The following is a 23630-nucleotide window of genomic DNA, read 5'->3' as shown; positions in this document are numbered from 1 at the left end:
TGTGTGGACAGAAGAACTCGAAGTTACAGAACTAACAAATAAAGATGACATGTTATTGTTACGCAAAAGCACGATTCTCGCCCTTTTTTGTTCAGTTAACATACGATATATGTACGCGTTAATAAAGGCTGAGAGGAGTTCAAATGCTTTGATATATGACGTCATCACACCAACGGTGTCCTAGATAAGTTCATGTGTGTCACTGACTTCCTTTCCTAAAGTCACCCGCTGCCTTCCACGCCAGACAAGGCACACACTATCGGCTTTTTATCTACAGATAATAACACGGGGTGCCGTGAGCTTTAACTTGAGTATGGTTTGGTAAGGCGACTTGGCGAGACGGATCGATCGCGCAATGCCGTTGGTTATCTATGTCTCCCGCTTATAAAAGTGCCATGAAAGAACTCTTGATCAGTTACCATATGGTATCGGGAGAACTCGGTTACACTGTGCGTCTAGAGGAGCTGGAATTCTGAAAAGTGACAGTTCTACTAAAGGATGAGACTTGACGTACGGTTCTTCTTGTTTGAGGTTAGGAGATGGTGGCATTTAGTTCTCGTGTTCGCGAGTTTATGTATCGATTTAGTGATCTCACATCCACAGTGCCTGGACTATCGGGCTCCGTTTAATCCAGGAGGCCTGGACTTCTGTACCGATTATAACACATTCGGATGCTGCACCAAAGATACTGACTTGACCATCGGTGTTAAGTATAGTCGCATTCTTCAGAAATTACGCACAAGGACGGATGTGACCTTGTCTTGTCGTGACTACGTCAAGGCGATACTTTGCCTCCAGTGTTCGCCTTACGCAGCTCACCTCTACGAGGCGGAATCCACGCGAGTAATCAAACCCTTCCCGTCCCTGTGTTCGAACTCCACCCCCAACAAATACAACTCTTCTGTCAACTCTTACTGCCAGCACTTCTACACTAACTGTTCTTCTGAGATTATCAAGTATATGACCGAAGATGAAGATACGCTCAATTCTACAAGAACACAAGAAACGTTCTGTTCTGGACTTGTAAATGATGATGTTAACTATTGCTACCCGGGGATCCTCTTCGACAGCTCCCTCGAAGAAGAGCTACAGGCCGCCAAGAGTTCCAAAGAAGGCTGCGTCTGCCTAGAGGAGTATGCGACAGAGTTACGTAATCCTGTCTTCGCCCGGAACGCCGGAGACGGCAGCGGCTGGTTGTACGTTGGTGAGCAAGGAGGCTTGGTGTTCATATACAAAAATAAGACAAAAGTCAAGGAACCTTTCTTAAATTTAGTTAACAAAGTGACGACATCCGACAACATCGGTGAAGAGCGTGGGTTACTCGGGATGGCGTTCCATCCGAAATTTTCGCAAAATGGAAAGTTTTACGTTTATTATTCTGTCAGTGTTATTAGTCCTCCCAGCGACATGATAAAGGTCAGCGAATTTAAGGTCCAGAGTGATAATAAATACAAGACGGACCTCTCGTCAGAGCGGGAGATCATCAAAGTGGTGCAGCCTTACTGGAACCATAACGGCGGAGAGGTAAGTGTCCAAGTGGGGAAGATGAATTTGCATGATTAAAAGTATTAAACGACAGCTGGGGCCTCGTAGATCGAGACTAAGTTGAAAGGCGATTGCCTATTTCTCCAATAATTCATTAGCAAAAGACATACCTTTTAGCTGCTTGTCCAACAGATAAAAGGTTCGACGATGTTTATCAGAAGAAACTGTCTTCTTGACAAACCAGATGAGGAGCGGCCTCAAGGATAGGCTAATTGCTGATTAGCGCTGGCGTATACCCAAACATCTACCTTCTCGTTTGATATGAAGCTTAAAGGAAATGACATTTGCATCTGCGCTGGAAAATTCTGCAGGATGAGCAGGCATAATTGATTTCGCGGGGATTGCATATGTGATACGTGGATGAAAAAATAAATACCCAGGGGCATTTAGAAAGATGCAGTGCCTTCCTGGAATAGACGTTCAAATATTCCAAGCATCACTTGAATGGCTGATGGATTTCCCAGGCAGTTCACATGTTGACTTCCTCATGATGTTGTAATGAATAGGCAACATATCTTGTGAATGGCGCCTAATGTGCGTCATAAGATGTTTTATAAATTATCAATGACTGCAAATGATATGTCTTGCGTGTTGGACGTGAACAAATTACTTCAAAGCATCAATTGATCCTTGCAGTAGTAAAATACAGACTCTCGATCCAGGGCAGGTGACTAGGAAAAGAACCTTGCCAAAATCGTATAGCTTGTACAGCACTGCACACTCACAGTATGCAAGGGTATGCCCAACTTTGGGACCACTTTCTTTCATCCAGGCGCCCTGAGACTTGTATGAGCTAGAAGAAGTGTTGCTATGACAAAGCCTTGGTGCATGGGTCATGATGCTTGCATTCAGTCCAGTTGGTATGGACGATGACATGACAAGGGTATTTCAGTCATGTATAGCACTGAGGTCCACTTGCAGACTTCATCAAATAACGCATTACTGAGGTGATCGCCACATACTGTTTTGTTATGTATTGCAAAGGTTTTAAATTGGCTTTGATTTTTGCATGATAATTCAGCTGAGAAACACTTTGAAATTCTTCAACATAACTTCCTGTGGCCTCACAGATGTTTTAAGGTTTGACACGAATGTCGTATTGTTACAACCGTCTGTTCAACAATGGGCCGATGCGTGCCTTTCTCACTTACCCGTAAAGCATTCTGAAAGTTCGACAAAGTCAGTACCATCATTAGCTCAATATAATGTTTTACGACATATACCAGTCGCGTTTTTCTGTGTGTCTCAAACTCATTCATAAAAATCATTAGGCGACATTGCTCCGCCAAAGCAGACGATAATTGCATTCGAAGCAAACAAACCGTATTTAAACGAGAAATATAACGCCTCATTCTGATTTATAATGGTGCTTGCACTTTCCAGTAAAGCATGGTTTCTTGAGTTCTGTCAAATGGCCCCACAAACCATGTGATCGGCTCCTTCTGCTTTTGGGGTGAACAGCTGTAGGGTTGAAATGGTAGCATACTCGACCAGAAATAGGCTTAGGGCTCGTAGTGGCCCTTCCCCATAAACAAAGGTATACGGTATACTACACTATACGCGAACAATGGCTTCACAAAGGGTGCATGACCATGAAACTATTGTTCGCGTATAGTATAGTATAGGGTGTATAGTTCTATGGGGAATTAGGTGCCTTAGGCACCTTCTCCATAGAGCTATACCCTATACTACACTATACGCGAACAATGGCTTCACAAAGGGTGCATGACCATGAAACTATTGTTCGCGTATAGTATAGTATAGGGTATAGCTCTATGGAATAGGTGCCTTAGCACTCCCATTTGGCAAGAAATATACTTGCAGGCGAAGTCCTTGGCACACGTCCCTGCTGAAGAGCACCAATGATATCATTAAACAGTAACCATGGTACCTTCTATGCACGCGACACACATGCCATGAGTATCAAACCACCAAAGGCAATTCCAATTATAGCTGAACTATCAGTACTGTTCTCTAAATCCTTAGCTACGGAAGTAACCGTGTTTCTGTACATAATTCTCTGGGTATGGAACGATGTCTGCTGTGACGCTGTTCGTCGCTTCGTTGTAATGCCGGGCATGGAGTCAATCAGTCTTTACTAAACATAAAGAAATGTAGCATATGATTTCTTCTGCGCAGCGTACGTTTGAGAGGTTGATTGCCAGACCCTTGGGAGGATAGGTAATTTTGGCCTCGCTAGAAGTGATTACCAATCACCGGGTAATACTAGTCAGGTGGCTGCTTATGACCATGATTTAGTCCCAGGGGCAGTCGGTTCTATGGTTCAGCATACACGTTCCTTCACTTCCCGGATTACAGCTTTATGTGCGACAATTACATCATCATGTTGCCTCCAGCCCTTATGATGATATGTAGTCCATGCCCTAGGCCAAATTCATAAAGGGCGTTGGACGCCTGTTACTTCTCTCTAATCAGTTTCAGGGCCTATTTATATTCTGTAAAGATTTACATGCAGGACCTGGATCTGTCTATTCAGTAGTTAAACGCTGTTTTAAGCTAAACGCCCTCTATGAATGTATAGGTTTTAACCTTGGTTATGCCTGTGTAAACGTAAATGCTTTATTCGGTTTGAATATTTGATGGCCTGACACAAGTGGCTCACGCAATAAATCTAAATAATTGGCATTTGGGTGTTTCACATTGACAAATTTCAAAAGCAAGACAGGCTACATGTAACTCCTTATTCATCCTTAGGCCTATACAGTAGAAACATTTAGCACGTATAACACACAGAACTGTATACTTATATGCAGGAAGTATTGTTGAAAATTTCCTATGGCCCATGGAGAATGCCGACCCGAGGTATTTCCCATTCATGGTCAAGTTAAGATAGCGTGACAGACCGGGTGTCTTTATAACTTTGGGCGACTTTTAGACTGTGCTAGGGATTGTAACTGATACTATTTTCAATAAATGCGATTTGAGAACTCACTCACTGAGGACGTTTTTCGGTCAGTGTTGTCAATTGAACGGTTATTCCCCTCGAGGCCGTTAATCTACAAGACATCACCTGTTGTTGCATTCACACAAAAATAAGGGGTGCGACTAACTTCATTCTTCAAACCGTTAGAAAAACGCCGCTTCGTCATCAATTGACAAAGCCCTGCCTTCATATCAGGTGATAACAAAGACTTTCCTGAGAGGTAACGGCTTAATGGATATCGCCCATGGGAAAAGCTGTGCGCTTAATTGATGGACAATGCTATGTTCTTAAACTGATCATAAAGCACATTCAATATCACAACATAGCGTAAAGCCTCTTTTTCAAGATTTTCCATATATTGCTTATAAAAACAGTTTTTTATTGCATAACAATATGATATCGCTGTCCAGGATACGCCAAAATTCACAATTCAGCGTTATTTCTTTATCAAATTTGAAAGGTGTCTTCCAAACAACGAATATTTCGTTATTTTCACCATGCTTTAAAACGTATAAGTGAATCGAAAACCAGTATAAAAATCTCCTTTTCAACCAGTATATAGTGCAAGGTTTTAAATACGTGTTAGTGCTGCCCAATTAAAATGCTAGTCAAGTACGGCAGAAAAAACGATCTATCGGTGGCAGATAGACGTCTATTAAAAGCGAAGTTCATTCTCTTGGGCTTTTGTACAAACAGCTACACACTCAAATAAGTGACATATGTTTACCATTTTAGTAATTGATTTCATCAAACTGACACTATATTCTAGTATACCACTATACTTTCAAAAGTTATGACCAATGCATAATTGAAAATGGCCATTTGCAAGAATAATTAAGTCGACAAATTAATGATACGATTTTTAGAAAATGGGTTTTTGCAAATTTTAATAAAAACGAACGGATGTCGTAACTCAGTGCGAAAAGCTGTTTTAGCTCTTCCACTGGGCTGATGGTCTGTTGATTCATACCGGCAAAAACATCCCTCGGGGGTATTTTATGTGAAGGACCATGGTGTTGCGATCAATCGGACAACTCGGTGTCACCGCAAAAACGCGTTGTCAATTGATCCAACATATTGGAATGACATCATAAGGCCATGGGCATGATACAGCTCTCACCTGAATTGATACTCAATACCGGTCTAGATCGGTGAAATTAGAGTATTTTACGGTTTCCCTAATAATACTGTATACAAGTGGTACCAATATCTGGTCTAGCTCATAGACTAATATACAACTGTACAACAAAGAAGAAGCACAGTAATTACACAAACGACAGAGGCACACGACTGAGAAGAATGTTAAAAGCAATATTCGATTCTGAGATATCAGCAGCTGGTCGTCTAATGAATCCACTTTGCAGCTGCTTAATGTATTGATATTATCAATATTGACTAAATCTTTGATGTTAAATCAACATGGCTGAAATAGCACTTCAGCGCCGATCTCCCAGCTATACTCTCCGTCCAACACGGGTGCTTCGCGGCATGAGAATTAATCAGATGCCGGAAACTGATCTGATGATGGAGTGATTTCTGATATCCACGAAGGCATTGTTTTGGACGAATTTTCAATTACAACTTGTTGGTGTGTACCATACCATACCCATTCATGCCACGTTCCGTCTTCCACAAAACCCATTCACCTCTTAGCTTTTCCTCGGTACTCCGTTATGCTTGTGATTCATTCTCCAAGCCAGATACGACTGGAATTTGAGAAAGAAATTACTACAGCCAATATGGAATATATGCATGGGATTTGACAATTTTGACAAAGATATGATTTAACATGTATAAGAGCGCCACATGCCTTGATTCCTAGAATAACGTATCAATCAATAACTCTAAAGTCCATTATACCCACCCAGTCCAATTAGAAGTTGTACGTTCCCGACGCGCCGTTCCTGCCACCTTTCAAGCAAATCAACGCCATATATCATTACAACGCGAGACAATACCACGCTATTGGCAATTCTAATTTCTGCATGAAAATATCCCCATTTATCATATTGAACGATACGTATTGACTGAGTGTATTGAAAATGTAATGAGAAACGTCCATCAGGTGAGAGAAAAAAAACATGTCTGGCCATACTGACATGTGACTTAATTACTTTGAATGATATATTGCGTAACTCAGACTAAGAGCTGAGAGTAACGTATTATTCTTTGACGTTTACTTACTGTTTTCGTTTTTTAAAATATACTAACTCCTTTGAATATTTTTCAAATATATCAATGAGCATGCAACGAAATGGAAATTTCAATCTATTTCGTAAATCAACCCATGGCCGTGACATTCTGGCCATTTTGACAGGTAAGGCAGATTTACGCAGCTCACAGTGGAGAATTAATTTTCTCGGAAACAATCAGCATTCTGAAGATATTTGGTGAAGTAACTTCCGTGTAATGTGATGACAGAATTGCCAATTTGGTATTTTTTGTTTTATACCTCTATGGTTTTACTTTTCCTCTTACAGACATGCAGTTTAACTGCGTGTGCAAACTATACATGTGATAGTTAGCTTCAAGAAGAAATTCTAATCCGTTTCAGTAGAATACCACTATCTCGATATCACTATGGACGCGGTAACTTTGACCACAGGCCGTTTAATCATTACCGCTTTACAACTTATATTGTACATGTACCATTCTACGCCATATCAAACCTTTACTACAGTCATTTCTATTCAGGTTTCTAGCATTGCGATTGTTCTCTACAAAGCAATGAACTGTGTGTCACCCCCTCCCCCTCAATCACTCTCCCGCAAAGCCTTTCGCTTGCGAGTTCTTGTCCTTGTCGGCCAAAAATGAGTAAACCCAAACGTCATGAAAACGTGAATGAAGGAGTGGCCTCTTCATACATTAGCCGACAATGAACACTTAGGAACTACTGGCGTGGGTGTGGTATATCAAAATACCGAAAAAAAATTGATATCTTCTATCAATCGTCCTCTAAGCTAATATTACATCAAGAGTTGATGAAGACTATAAAGAATGTTGAAGCAATACTTCAACAATACTACAACGATGATTCGGCTTCTACATCAACAATATTATTGATCACGCATGGAAATGTAGACTATCATTTGATTATGTGTCTGGTATCAGTTTGGCTTCGATAATAAACTGTGACGATCCGCGTTTACAATGTCAACGTTTCGTACGTGCCATTTTGCGTCGACTGCCAAATAAACATCACAGGACGGGAGTTAAGATCATGAATTGATTCAAAGTGTAATGACTCAGGAAATGTAAACTTATATCGAAAAATCAAGAGTATTACTCCATACCATTTTGAATTGACCAGGATTTCACGTGCATAAAACGCAATACATTATGTATATACGAGAGGACGATATATGGAGCATGACATTGCACTGTGGCATGACCCAGAGGTTTCGATATTGAAAAGCTATCTCTAGCACAGGGGCACTGCTTTTGATCAATGTACTTGAAGGCTTTTGATGAGGTTAAAAGGAAGGAGTGTTTCGCTTACCGAGGACTGAGCGCGTGTTTAGCGCCGCGCAATTACATGTAAGGGCAGGGCAAAGGCGGCCGTGACCTTAGAAGTTTAAGAAGCTGAAATCATGCATCGGCAAGACGCTGCATGGTCTCGCTCGTACATGTACGTTAAAACTGGTAATTATTGTCCGCCTTTTCTAGTTCTTGGCCATCCTGGTATAACCAGTGGTTTTCAATATACTCCGCCGCCTCTCGATATTTTTGTAATGACGACGGAGTGAAAAAAAGTGAATCTCCGGATGGTTCTTGCCCGACTGATATTTAGCACTAACCTTTCGCACAAGCTAAATTAAGAAAAGTTATGACCATATCATTTTGTGACGAAGAAATATCATATCGAAAAGATTTGCATTCTCACAATTGACGTCAGACATCACCAATCAGTTGGGCCGCGTGCCAATGGAAAGACACTCATCCAAGTCCACAGTGCTAACCACCTTTATGCTATTTTCATTCATAAAAGTTATCTGGAACACTATCATAACTGGATGTAAATAATATGTATTCTAGAAGCATTTAATGGGCCTCACCATGAGATTTGGTCTACTTCGATGTACTTAAATGTTTGAATGACACGAGTAGGCTACTGACTTCAATGTTATGAATATGCAGTTCGTGCACATCGTGCATGGCTTTCCTCATACAGAGCCTCGTCGTCAAAAATGTTCCCCAAGTCGTTCTTGACAATTTTTGGGAAGATTTAGTGATACATGCCAGTTTCCCTAGTGATTTTTGTGGTTCATGATTCATAGGTAACGTGACATCGAGTCCAAAGCGTTGGCGAATGTGTGGCAGCCCTCAGTGGCACTGAGAGCATCCAAATGCGCGCAGATCTGTCAACTATGTTGGGGCGGGACCTTCTGGTTAGCCAAAATGCATCGCAATGACCGCTCTTAACCAGTTGTTCGAAAACCAGCGAATGCCCCCCCCCCCCCAAATATTAGGCAACTTGACATATGGAGAGATCCTAATGATCGATGGTTCTACCCAATTTGTGAACGTTCAGGGCTTTGGTCAAGTTCTATAGTCGCTTGTAGATTTTAGTTTTGCTGTACGACCAACCATTTGGTTAGAGCTAAAGGTAGAAACAGTGAAACTTCTATTAGAATATTTGTGTATCAACCCTACAATGATGGCATGTCGTTTCTCATCTAGCTGATATTCGGTGAGGACCAATACCTCTATGTGTTCCTTGGTGACGGTGGTTCGGCCGGCGACCCAGAGAATCACTCGCAAAATACGTACGTATACTGCGCATGTAATTGTTTCCCTCTTTTTAGTTTATAGATGCTGCATGACAACACTGCTTTCATTGATACAAGTGCTTATAGTCTATGCTTTTTCTATGACTTTCTTCTCCTCGACCATGCACGCGCAAGATAAAGCTCTTGGAATTCCATTCGCTTGCAGTTTCGAGCAAAAAGACTTTGCATTTTCTCAAGCATTTTCAAAAGCATTTACCACTTTTTTCAAGTGGAATTATAATACTTCCTGTCGTACTGGCGAATCAGAAGCCCGGCTATCATGGACAATTCTACCGTAAGTTTTAAAATGCTGCTGAAGAAAGTGGTCAATTGCCAACTTCAAAAATGCTTTATAAGTGCATTTCCAACAACACTGTAGAAATGTTTCCTATTACACCCGTAACTTCTTCAATACATGAATAGTTGTATCATCTTTTTTATTGACTTAATTAGGAACACTGAATTCCCTGGAACATTACTATGCAATTTTAATTAGGCTTATAAAATTCTGGTTTTTTTAATTTAGTTTCTGCACGTAGAGCATTCCTCTCACTAATGGCATTAAGTCAATTCATCCGCCTTGCACACATACAAAATGATAAACTCATGCCATTTTTTATATGAATGCTCATTTAAGAAAGGAATTCCCATTTTCGAAGACATCGGGTTGCAATATTGTGGGGGAGTAAAGTGCAAAGCGCCATTAAATATTATCCTAACCCCATGCAGAGAGAAGTTATACTTACTTCACTGCATATAGCGGTGCTGCTGAAACATGCCCAAAAATGTATAGCCAGTCTTGCAGAAAAAAATATCAACCAAAATGTCTTTCGAGAAATATCAGTTTAGCAGAGATCCTGTATTTAGCCAAACTATCATCACGACTTTCTAGGAAAAAACAAATTCCTTGATAGTCTATCCCTGATACAGAAAAACCAACAACAAGACTGACTTTCTTTAACTTGAAAGTGTATTATATGTCATGACCACAATCTTGTGGTGTTTAATCAGTTTCTTTTTGACACCCTAACGCCAAAGTATAGACCGGCATTTATTATCATAGTCAGAAAACCGTTTGAAAGCCATAACTCAGAAATCGTTGGTTCTTTGAAATACGGACCAAGGTACATGGATTCCTGTAGCGCCCCACAGAAATCTCTACTGAAGAAATGATGAATTGAAAAGTACCACCCGCGGACAAGAAATCGCGAAGGTGGCACTCTTCGACACTTTTGGTAAGGTAAAAAAGAACCTATAGACTTGTGTTTTGTACAGAACTAGACTAGTGACGTAAAGATTTTTTTTTTTCGAATTAAGAAACGGAAAATTTTGGAAGAGTGTACCGGCAAACTTGAACCATGCTGCTTGAGATAGAGAATCAAGGGGCGGGTCGGTGGCCGCCTGATTTCTAAAGGTGTCTCCCGCGCTTTCCATATCGTATGCGTTGATACATTAATGCTAATATTTAAAGACTGCTTCTAATAACAGGGAAATTACATTAGGTGCTTAGCCAGTTGTGAATAGATTTCACAATAAAACAGCTAGCTGGTCGGGATATTTAATGCGTTTAGGGGCTCGTGACATTATGAACATGATGAGGTCTAAGCGGTTAAGATTGGTTCAAGGATATCACACGACTGTCAATAAATGTCGAACGTAAACAATATTTGCCCTTTATTCACTCAGCTTCATTAAGAGACAGAGAGGAAGATAAACTACACCAATGTTGTTATGTACACCAATTTTGTTATGTATAGACAGTCTATCAGTGCGCCAAGCTCATATGATCTTTCCAAAAGAATTTTTTTACCATGCATGAGCGAAACGTGTTACAACGAAGATCCCATGCCAAGTTATTCAAATCCAATTCCTGGGGTGGGCGTTTGGTTCAATGTCACACATAGGTCAAAACTTAAAAAGTAATGTCTTGATATGATTTCCAGCTCATTATCTACATATATCTACAAGATTCATTTTTGTTGGCGTCCTTTTTCCATTTGGTTCTTGGCAACACATACACCCTGCTTGCTTCCACCTTGACTTAAACCCGCTGGCTCTGGCCGTCTAAGTCGCCATGGCCTTCCGCAACCTCCTACAAGGCCCTGCGCTGTCGCCTCGATTTGCCTCAACAACAACTGATCTGACGCCAGCTCATCTGCTTCAGATTTCTTGCCTTCGCTTGCTTCCGCCACTATTAACCACGCCCGTTCTGCTTATAGCTACTCTTTGGCGATGATGATTTCTTGTACATCTTTACTGGGGACGGTGGGGACGCCGATAAAGACTTCTCGTCGGCAGCACAGAACCAGTAAGTTAAGACAACATCTGAGGATAAAGTGAATGATGGTCCGTGCTGTGAAGGAGGTCAATTTGTTCCTTGTCTCTATTACTCTTTCCCGATTGCGTATCAACTTATGATATGAAATGAAACTTGGCGAAATCTCGGAGAATGCATTCACTTTCTAGACGTGTTGAAACTGTCATTTGTAATGAAGACTGGCAGTGCTGCCTCTCAATTCAACCTATTGCGAGCTCGTCAACCATTTGTTGAGGAAACACTAGCATTATCCGTCAAACTTGCAGATCCAGCCTTCTAGGTAAGGTCCTCCGGTTGGATGTCAACACAGACCAACAGTACAGGGTGCCGGCCGATAACCCGTTCGTGAATAATAGCAAGTACCGCCCAGAGATCTACGCCTACGGGTTCCGCAACCCGTGGCGGTGCAGCAAAGACAGGGGTGACCCCGATCTACAAGGTATGAGGTACTATTAGTGGTTGGTCCATTATTGTCCCTCCCTCAAAATGTTTCGCAAAGTGAGTAACTCACGTACTGTTTATAGTCTTAGCTTACGACAATGCTCACTATTTCATTGCTAAAGCACGATATCTGACTATGCTCAAACTCTACAATTTGACTGATGTTATTTGCAGCGGACCCAGACAAGGGCAGGATGATCTGCGGTGATGTCGGCCAGAAGAAATTCGAAGAGATCGATGTCATCGAAAAGGGTGGAAACTATGGCTGGAATGCCAGGGAAGGGATGGAGTGCTACAATGAGAAGACCTGTAACAAGATAGGTGAGGTCTAAGGGGTGCATCGTTCGTGATCATTTGTGGTCTAGGAAAATAGAAATGCAGTTATTCACAATGCCACAGTGGAGTTATTATGCATACGAATTTGCTGAAACTTGGTCCTGTACTCTGATCACTCTTATCTCTGTCATTTAGATTTCAAACGGTGAAATGTCTGCACTATCATATTGTCTTGTCAAGTGTCATGAACTTCCTTCACCGAGACTGGCTACGTCCTGTCGCCCTCGAGGAAAGACGATCAGGATGACGAAATTGACTGCATTGGAGTCTTGGGTAAAATAGGCTTTATACAATAACCCCGGGACGTGTTATTTCTATTCTTTTGTCTTTGAAGGTGAAGAAGTGTATCCAATCTTCGTCTACCCCCATTCAGTGGGGCAATCTGTGATAGGGGGATATGTCTACCGGGGCTGCCAGAATCCAAAGCTGATGGGGAAATATATATTCGCTGACTTCGTATCATCGTAAGTCAACTTTAGCCTCACTTAATAAGCATCTTCTCCCCAAGTTTAAGATTATGATACATAAGGTTGGAGAACGATTCAGTGAAAAAGTTATGAAGAAATGATGATGATGATGTTGAGATGATGATGACAATTGTAATTATAATATTCTGGCATGCTTTCAATGCATAGTTAATTACACTCTGGACGCAGTATGTATGAACGGTATGAGGTTGTTCAGGTATATCATTACATGTATATGGTTTATATTCCATTCCGCAATCGATTTTCTTTTGCAGGAAACTATTTCTACTAAAAGAAAATAAATCATCGAGGAATTGGTCACACAGCGTTATAGACATTTGCGGGCAAGGCATCTGCACCAACGGATTGACATCCAACCATCCGCCACATATCACCTCATTTGGGGAGGACGAAAGAGGTAAGAAATCAGAGCATGTGCCCTCCACTAAAACAGACGTTTTTGGTTGTCACCCTTCTTGACTTTTAAGACTACATGTACATACTTTGCATAGCCACAGACACTCCATCCTCGATTACCAGAGTTACACGACTTTAATTATTATACTTTGTATTACGAGCTTGCTACGAAATTTTGTAAATGAACTTGGTTACCATTGCGACGTTGATGATTCAAATATCATTTCAATTTGGCATTGTTTGTTTAGTCAATATTTGTTGCATTTAGTAACTCCTTTGCCGATTTCTTTGCTTGACACAGGTGAAATCTACATGCTAACCATGGATATGGAAAAAAGTAAACAGGGCATTCTCTCGAATGGAAAGTTGTTCAAAATTGTAGATCCAAACCAGTAAGTCATGATTTCTAATTCTGGTATCCGATGGCAGAATTTGATGAGACTTCCGGTCGTACTGTCCAATAAGAAGTGCTTAATTCTGAATGACCGGTGTAGCAATTAGAAAAGGGCCAATCACAATGTGTTCTTCAGGGAAACTTCCGGTGGAGTTTGTTCCCTCAGGTGGTGGAGGGAGAAAAAATCTTTGGTTACTCGAAATCGCGGTGGTTCAATAAATTTCATATTTTTGTGTGTTTTTTTGGGGGGGGGGGGGAGTGCTCAGCATGCAGAGGGCACTGCCTGCTCTTATTAGTGGACACATTCTATAGGCCTGTAGAGTGGATCCTTTAAAATCTATGCTCCATCCATGTTCGTTCTTTTCACGCTATCATTCCTTGACTTTCAGACGAGGAAACCCAGCAAAATGTAAATCGGCGATTCCCACTGTGAAACCAAAGGATGAAGTCACTAGTACTGAAAAGCCTGTGACAGGCATAGTCACTACTCGGTCAAATGATATATGTAAGTCTATAACGGTTAGTGCCGAATTAAGCCTCATGGTCTATAATGGCTGGAACTATATGAATATTAAGAAATGTGTGGTCTATTCATCAAATTAGAGATAAAGCATGACAAAGCTGATATATACCATCAGAAACTGCGGAGACAAAGAGCTCGGTTTCCAACATGTAGCCATTGCATGAGGTATTTGCATATACATGTATTCATCATTTGTGATAATGTTTGTGACCAAGCGTTTGAGAGGGGGATTATAGGAAAGAGCTGGGAGGTCAAGTTGATAGTCTCCCTTAAAAAGGTCGAATCTAAGGAAAGGACGGGCAATTTATCCCCAAGGATACCTAAGCTTACGGTGAAGTCCCATGCCTTACATCTTTGTGTCTCTGCATGCTAGATTCACCCCGTAGAGAATCTGATGCACACGGTGTTCGTAACAGGGATGTAGCTGACATAGACCCCGAAGACGATCACTCGTTTACCACTGAGGCAAGCCCTATGGGGCGGAATCGGGGACGAACACCAACAGAAGCCATGACTAGAGTACAGAGTACACAAATTTTTTCAACCCAGTTGAGCGAAAGAAAATCTGTGAACAATATCCCACCAAATATTGAAAAACCTATGGTCAATTTTGTGAAAAGTAGGAACCTCAACGACGAAGACCTGCCAAATGTGGAAGTTCGTAATCTGGAGTCTACGGAGGAGACCATATTGGAACCAACCAGTGCGGTTGTGAACGTCAAAGAGTTGCTCAATGCGAAGACCATGAGACGTGAGAGGAAGCATGACAGACGTGCAAGTCTGGCCTCGGAGAGCTGTAGTTGTGAAGAGATATCCCTCAACGGTAGGCCGATTCTATGAGGTTGGCATGGTTGATGACTTGGTTGACATGGTTGATCCTCTGGCCATGGTTGATGACTCCTCTTGCATGACTGAACTCCAGCAACCGCAAAATCATTGCCAGCGCATCGAAGACTTACCGCAGGCTAGCTTCCACCCAGTGGCTTCCCATACTTCATGGAACCATGATTGGTCTGCAGGCTATCTTCCACCTAAGGCTTCCACCATACTTTATTGGACCATGATTGGTCTGCAATATCAATGCATGCCTATCGAAGATATGGACATTAGGCAGTTTAACCATCTTCACTGACCATGCTCGAATTTCTTTGCAATCTCACAAAGATGGAAGGCTTAATTGTTTCTTTTGCATGAACTAAGTGCGCGAAGCATGGCGAGGTAGATCTATCTTCTGCAAACGCTTTGTACCTGTCAGTCCAGTGTAGGCCTACACTCTACACAATCGACTGCTCAACGTATTTGACAGACGAATTGCATCCTCCTTGAGTGTTTCAAACGGAAATTGTAAGCTCTTGGTTTCGAGAGTTTTGTTTGGCCAGAATATTGGCAAGAATCTCTAGCATTCCGAAAGAAAAATGATGCAAATTCAGGTTATAACATCATCTTTTTATGACACTTTTCCGGCAATGACATAAATACATCTGTATCGTTTAGACAATCATTTTCAAGAAATTACGCTTCAAAAAACTGTGTCTCCAAAATCTAGGCGACCAACGGGGTGTCCCCGGAAGTCTGTTAAGAAAAATAGATAATCATCGTCTTTCTTCAGCTCATTTTTATAGCTACATGTACAGACACGTTCCACATCGGGAATGATTGTCCTTGACCTTCGAGGACCATATTAGAAGATGGAAGCCTCGTACTAGATATACTCCGGAAGCAGTGAATCGACCTCGTCCCTCCTCCGACAAAGCAGCATGAATAGGACGACGAATTGAGTGTCTCTGGAGTTTAAGTGCTCGATGGTACAACTGTAAGACAGCCGTCATGGGTAGATTTAAAGCTCTTTTTGAACACGATGACACTATTGATATCGTTCTCTATATCATATATTTTCAGCGTCGTCATGTTCAACTGTTCCTACACAACGAATCATCCTAACAGCATTACTAACTGTGATATTGGTCTGGGGTGCCTCCAGGTGACCATGAATCCTGATCACGACAGTCATTATTGACCGTGACATAAAAGGAAGGCGACCCAAGGTGCCTGACGTCATCACGCAACATACGTGAAAGTGGCAGGAATCCCATGCCATCTGCTGCCATAAAAGAATGGGACTTTTTAAGTGTGTGGAACAGTTTGCAATCAGTAAGGTCAAATGACGTCTCTTTCATTTCGTGGTCCGGCTTGCATTCCTCAGCCCCGTTCTTTGGACACCACTCCACGTGCAGTTTGAAAAGGAGATTTGAAATGACTGGCAGTTACGTATAAAATATTATTGTCGTCAGCTAATCGAGTCGCCGGCCTTGGTGAAGATGACCCGTTATAAAAATCCCGGGAAACTATTGGGATCCGAGGGAGCAGTGGCTACAATGTACTTTAAGTTATTTTTCGGAGTCTTGAATGCTCCAGAACTTTTGTGTTTTGAAGTGATATTTGAATAACATTGTCAGTATTTTAACTGATTGCAATTAGTGCAATTGAAACCGAATGTGTTGATTTCATTTCCGTTTATTGATTAACCTGTTAAAGGCTTAGGTCTTAAAAGCTGTTGCAGTTCTTGTTGTGATAGACAGTCAGTTATGAGTTATTTATGCAAGGACTCTAGGCAATGAACGTTCACATCGATTTGCTGCATTCGAGTACATACATGTAACAGTCTGTAATAAATATATTTTGATATGTTTTAGTCTTGAGTAGAATTTAACAAGAGTAGCACTGCAGTGCAAAGTGTGCTGGTGTCCCTTAAAATTGACCAGTGATGCTTAATTCAGTGTCACAATGTAGTGATTACACATACATTAATTTATTAATATGTATCGTCTGTGCCAAAGCATGGAATCAAACATTCTGTACTATTTAATTTCGTAACCCCGAAGAAGTATTGTGACGGTGTAGAAGTAGAAAATGTCCCCCTGGGAAGAGTGTCCGGCCCTGTTGTGTTCGGACGGATTACGGTATGTAGTTCTATAGAGGCCATGACTGTCAAAAGCTCATAATGAATTCTTTAGTTCGCTCCACGGACATTAATTCCTAGAACATTTCAAACGTCTACACTTGGATTGCAAGTTGAGCATTGTTGTAATATCGTTATTTTAGTCAATAATAAGATTCGTATTATATACAGTTAAAGAAATTACACGTGTACAGGATTCCCGATGGGAGAGAGTTCAGTTAGCTGTTTAAATATATATATTGGAATCACGGGCAGTTAAAATGATATCCATAAGAGCCATATGATATACTATAGATGTATATATGTAAAGGTCTTATAACGAAATAATTGTTAATTTTAGTCGTGAATGAAATTAATGATATATAAGTTGATTCTTCAAAGTCGTTCATTTTGTTGGACAGTTATTTCTTTATTTCCACGACGCCAGTGATCCAAATCTGTTACCGCCGTAACTGTACGTGGTGTACGTGGCAATGAGGACTGTCTTTCTTCACAACTTGGTCACAGCTATGTCTAATGGCCTGCCTCTTTTTGAGGAAAGATGCCGTCCTGAACTTCGGGGCCTTTCACTCGGCTCGGTAGAGGAAGATGCGACAGACACTGGTATGTGAGGTTGGGGACATGACGCTGAGACGCATAGACAAACCATGCATAGTTTTTACCTTGAACCAACAACTCGTTTGTCAATACATGACCTCCCATTATGGTTATTTTATGACAGCCTGCTAGGTAAAATGACCGAATATTCCCGTTTCCTTATGAGAAATCTGTTGAAGGATCACCAAATCGAAAAAAAACCTGACACTTTTGGTCTCCCTTTTGGGGTGGTAGTGATTGTGCACTGAAAAAGAGTGTCAATGGTGCCAACCGAAGACAATATCAGCTAAAATATTCGTTACGTATACTATCGCCATCTCTAGCAAGTAAGCTGAACTACGGTACCAGTGTTGCGTTAGTTGAGACACCAGCTGATTGCGACCTCCGTTGGTCCCTCGGTCAACCAGGGAAATATCTGGCTGTGTTGTACTCCTGTTCTTAATCTACAGTTGACCACTGAAATGAATCAGTCCTGTAATTGGGATAATGGAAGGGTTCCCCAGCTTGTCTCTACTCTTCTTGGAAAACCTGACCAATGTGTTTTTTCCTTTCTGCGACTACCAACCAACGGTACGAACAAGGGACAATCACAAAAGACACGACAGATGTGATGTTCGTCGTAGAGTATCGCCATCTCTAGGAAAGATGGTAAACTACAGACGACAAAGCGCAAAGACTATGAAGACAGTTGTGACAACTATAGAGAAGTCCCCGTTCTGGTAGGCGGTTGTTACATACAGTACCGATAAAAGGGGGTACAAGAACGTGTCTGCCACCCTGATGACCTTGTCTTTATTTCTTGAAGACAATTGTGGCAGTAACAAATAACGGATAGCACAACGTTTGTCCCAACGTATCTATTATACTCTGCCGATATTGTCCCTATTTCTTGAAGCCAGTTGTAAAAGGAGCACGACAATGTCCCATCGTCTAAGCTTTTCTAACGATTTTGTTTCTATTTGTTGAGGACGGTTTTGACAATACCCCATTAAGAGAGCTTTAAAAATGTCCAAACCCTGTTCCTCCAAGTTGAGCATTAGTCACTCACAAGTTTCTTCCAACCCTTCGTGTCATGGGCAGATCACTCACCTTATATCCAGGTCATTCCTATCGCCTTTGCGTCATGTTCTGTCGGTCCTCGCCAAAAATGGTATTCGGTCATCTGCCTAGCAGCTATTTCTCTGGCGGATTCTATCTTGTACGTTTGTCGACTGGATCAGTTTGAAGGTGATTGAAACTGTTCGTGATGCAGATAAGTGTTGATTGAACAACCTCGCCCAATATGTCTCTCGTACCATGTAAAAATGCGACTATGTTCTTTAGACAATACATGTAATAGTATACAATGAACCCCATTACGGATTATCAAGCACATCCAACTTCTGTGAAGACGTCTTTGTGAGACATGTACATGTGTCTCCATTTTGAGGACGGTTGTGACTTCACCGACTAACGAATCAATTGCATACCCAACCTCTCTGTCACAAGGATTCAGAAATGTGTCTCGTGAAGACGACTAGGACAAAACAAATAATGTTGGACTACACCAATCATGTCTCAATCACAACTAAACATTTGCCCTCTTTGTTGAAGACAGCTGTGCAGCACCAAAGGGTGGATCACTGACTATACCTGGCACTTTTGTCTCCCCGGAGAATTGTCTCTCCATTCATGAAGACAGCTGCGTCAGTACATTAGGCGTAGTTATCCACTCTTTAGGACAGTGGCGGTTGTAACAGAACTAATTGCCGGAGTCATGTGGTGTGGTGTTAAAGACAATACGTCCTCATTACGATGAGAGCTATGGCATTGCCTGCATTTCGAGACGACTGTTGCACTCACTTGTAATCGAAACATCAGTATTAGCAGTTGTTGTACATCTGGGTAAATGGAGACGGTCTCCAGTAAAGACAGTCTGGACTCCATCTTATTGTGTGTTACCGCCATAACAATGATTTTCCATACCGAAGACAGCTAGCACAGTTTGGGCGGAGCTGAATGTCTCTAAATCGTGAAAACAGTTGCAACAAGATTGGATAGAATGCAGAAAATTTAGAGAAGTTTTTTCGGTCTCAAAATTTGAAAATGACAGCATTACTTAGAAAACTATCTCAAGACTTTATTGAAAACGTCATAAAGTATAAATCCATAAAACATAATTCACCGATCCCAAAAGCGGGATCCTTTACAATACTCATTATAATATTGTTGTATCATACAACATCCTAATTGCACAGAGTATCTAATCTAACCTACAAAATGTACATCTGATGAGATATTTGGACAAGACAACATAATAAAGTCTCATTTCAAAATCATTTTACAGAGTCAAATTTAAGAACAGAGGCCTGATACAAGGAAAGGGTACAGGTCACAAATTCATTAGCAGAAGTATGAAGATTTTCATCACAAACCGCTTTATATGTCAAATTGAATCAACCATGCAGTTGTCAAGCATGACCTTCTTTCAATGTTCCTGAAGACAGTCAATACACACCAAACTGGTTTCTCACTTCGTCACTACAGCTTCAACTTCCTCTTCTTCTTGGCCTTAACCTCTTTTCGACTTTCTTCATCAGCTAAACGCTTTTCTAAGGCTTGTCGTCGTAATAATTCAGTATCCTGAGAAATAAAGATGCGATAATGACATCTGATTTTCATCAATTGAATGATAATTCATGCTCAATCAGCACCTGAAGAGCCCCCCATGGCAACATATTCTACACTGGCACTCACACTGCATCTTGATTTGGTCGACACTGAAAGATATTTGTTCTGCGAAAGGAACTCGCACAAACCAAGATAAATCTATCCCGGCTCTTATACATGTGAACTATTTCTATATGTTTCATACCACAAGATGAATAATCCTAAATGGTGGTCTCCAAGGTTTTAAAAATATTCTAAAAACAATCCAATGGCGACTGAAACTGTCAAATAAATACCTTTGTTGGTGTAGTTTCTGGTGTTGCAGTTGGCGTGTTTTTGGCAGGAGATTTTAAAGGGGAGTTTCTTGGCGAGACTTTCACAGGTGACCCCGATGGCGACAATCCACTGATAAGCGACATTGGCAATCGATTTCCCCAAGACTGTTCAACAGTACCAGACGGCGTATCTGTCGAAAGGCCAGCCATCAAGGCATCTTCAGCTGACAAGATGAAATCGAGCATGAGAAGTTTGTAGTACGATTGCATGGTGGTTTTGGTCTGGTTTTGGTTTCGTCACTGCAAAATCAGTTGCTTGTCACTCTGAGCTAGGCCAGTTGAGACGGACTGGTTGTACATTTCGCTGTTGTATGCCTGATGGAAATCTGAGTATACCAATGTCTCCCATTATCTCCTAGTGTCATTTAGGCTCATCTTTTGAGCGACATGCACTTCATTTTGCTGCCATGGATCGCAATTTTCAGATTTGCTGTTGCAGTCACACAAGGAACCAACCTACAGCCCATTTCATCTCACCTTTTTCTTCTGCAGGAGCAGTCAGCCATGCATGCTTCGTCATGATATCTCTGTACAAATCCTGACCGGGCTGTGAAAATGCATTTATACCCAAGTGCCGCACTTGCCTCTCAAAGTCCTGAAATGTATAATAATGGGATTTTAGTTTGTCTTCATAAACCAAACCAGAAGGTGGTGACCGCTTTTAGTCACTCCCCTTAAAAATAATTCAGTTTCAAAACCAGAGGACTGGAATATACAGTTTCACATAGTAGTCACCAAGCTTCTCAACATACCTTGGATGTATTCATAGTGTTTGCAAAAGAAACTTCATCGAACAGTCCAGTTTCCAGGTGCTCTGGAAAAGAGAATAGTGTAACACTTTATTTGGTGGGGGAAAAATTGCATTATTCTTCAAATGCCTAAAGTTTCCGATGGGATCTCACACTTCGTAACCAATACCTCGAAAATTGATGATGCTCATACTGTCTTTACCAGGAGTTCACTCTTCCTCGACATGAACAAACATGACGACAAGAACATGTTATAATCAAAATACTTACTTCTTGATACTTTGGCCCCATGTCCCTTGTAGTCATCTATTTCCTTATCCTTGGCTTTCAATAATTTGAACAATTCAAGTTGTCTCCGATGCAGTTCACCAACCATTGTCAGGAGTGGCACAGTCATCTGCTCAACAACCTAATAGAAATAAAGCAACACTCCGTGATGGGCTGACAATGATCCTGAATTTAAAACAATATCTTATTCTTGCAATCATCACTAATTCTGACATTATTAGTGTGATTAGTGCTCATTTGCATTGCACTGCCATGTTAAGACAACAAAAAATCCTGGACCATTGCACCTGTTTTCAACTATTCAAGTTCAACATACGACAATAATGATGCATAGCTAAGTTATTTTCATGTCTTTTTATGAACATGCACAAGATTTTTTCATTGCGCAAGCAGTGTTTAGCTCTTTGCCACAGCAACGGGCCAATTCCTCTGACATGTCTGATTACTGATACACACACCATTTCTTTCTCAGCTTCCATAGCATAGAATTTCCAAACAAATGGAAATCCAGCCAACTCAGAGTTGATGGAAAACTTGCAGCTTGTGGTCTCCACCTCTGCATCGGTCTTGAAGGTAATTTGAAACTGGCTTTTCTTTGAATCATCTTCTTCTAGGGAACTTTGAATGTGCTGGAGAAGGCGAGTGACTGGTGCATCAACACTTGGGTTCAGAAGCTGAAGGAGAAATATTCTATCTTTGAAAAGTGTATCATGTATCATTACAAAGTGCTATTTCCTTATAGATTCATTTTTTGGCAAGAGTAAAAAAAACATGTTACAACACTTAAGAACTTTGGTTCCGGATATGACTGTGGTATGGTTTGCCCACATCGGACCAAACAGCTGGCAGATCCAGCAAATGACATTAATCACGCATAATCAGGTGTCTAACTTCACTTGCTGGCTCTGTTAGCTGATCGGTCAGTTACATATGCGCAAACTGTAGACGGAGGTGCAGCGCAGCCATCGTCATTTCCTGGACCGAAGTTCTCAAGTGTCGTATTCATCAATACCTTCGATCTCTTCTGTAAATCATTATCTTCCAGATATTCATACCAAGTATTAGTCAGATCAGATATTAGGATCTCGTAGCCCCCATCAAAGAAGAGGGATTTGATGAGGAAAGTGTCTTCCCCAATCTTTTGTGTTTTCCACGAGGACGACTTCAAATCTGGCTTCCACTGCCTTCTCCATTCGAGTTCTGCGGATTTAGCAGCCATGAAATAGTTCTTCAATTACAACTTGTATAAATTATGCATAAGACTTTGGTCTAGAAATTTGGGAAATGGGACTTGGAGACGTTTTCACACAGTCAGAAGCAAACAATTCCGAATTCATGGATTTGTGAGCCCGTGCTGCCACCTCTCCGCCAAGGCGAGTCTGGAATTTTTCTCTACCAATGCACGACGCAACAACATTGTAGCGATTTGTTACATCCTCGATGCGTGCCGGAGTTCTTCTAGTCATAACAGGTGACGTCACCATTTGTTCATGAGTTCGTTACGCGGGAAATACGAATGTGCACGCGTCGCCTTGGTTTAGTTGTCTCTTGATATATTTCTGGATTAGCATTCCGCGACGTTACTATTTATAGCTCACAAGGTCATTTGAATAAGATATTGATGACGTTTTAGTCATGTGACAGTCGGACATCGATTATTTCTACGCATTTGAGCTTATTTCAAAGTCAATTATCTTTGACCCTGCATTATTTTTAGCATGAATGATACCATAGAGTCAGAGAGAGAAATATTCAGAACAATTATGTAGTATTTCCAACACTCGGACATGTGCCAGATTGAATCTAACTGCCCCAGTTAGAAAGCCTGAATCCATTACGAAACCGCATGTTTGTCCGGCATTGCCTGTTATTCAGCGACGGGGAAATAGAGGGCAGCAGC

At 41.2% G+C, this 23630-nt stretch overlaps 2 protein-coding genes across 2 annotated transcripts; one reads left to right on the top strand and one right to left on the bottom strand.

Annotated features, from left to right (window-relative positions):
- The first annotated feature begins 246 nt into the window (after positions 1-246).
- Positions 247-17478, top strand: LOC135485491 (HHIP-like protein 2). The gene is made up of 9 exons (XM_064767581.1): positions 247-1524; positions 9170-9255; positions 11842-12014; positions 12191-12337; positions 12687-12816; positions 13095-13237; positions 13538-13628; positions 14020-14135; positions 16053-17478. The coding sequence occupies exons 1-9, from the start codon at positions 499-501 to the stop codon at positions 16136-16138; spliced, it is 1998 nt and encodes a 665-aa protein (XP_064623651.1). The 5' UTR covers positions 247-498; the 3' UTR covers positions 16139-17478.
- A 2329-nt stretch (positions 17479-19807) lies between these two features.
- On the bottom strand, positions 19808-23076 carry LOC135484898 (non-homologous end-joining factor 1-like). The gene is made up of 7 exons (XM_064766598.1): positions 22743-23076; positions 22189-22404; positions 21713-21851; positions 21446-21507; positions 21171-21288; positions 20655-20857; positions 19808-20331 (listed from the first exon to the last, which is right to left on the bottom strand). Exons 1-7 carry the CDS (start codon positions 22947-22949, stop codon positions 20230-20232), a joined length of 1047 nt encoding a protein of 348 aa, XP_064622668.1. The 5' UTR covers positions 22950-23076; the 3' UTR covers positions 19808-20229.
- Between the last annotated feature and the right edge of the window lie 554 nt (positions 23077-23630).

The sequence above is a fragment of the Lineus longissimus genome, chromosome 3 (assembly GCF_910592395.1).
Source record: "Lineus longissimus chromosome 3, tnLinLong1.2, whole genome shotgun sequence".
In the NCBI taxonomy this organism is placed as follows: Eukaryota; Metazoa; Nemertea; class Pilidiophora; order Heteronemertea; family Lineidae; genus Lineus; species Lineus longissimus.
Note: the sequence above shows the minus strand (reverse complement) of the source record. Positions and strands in the feature narration are given on the sequence as shown.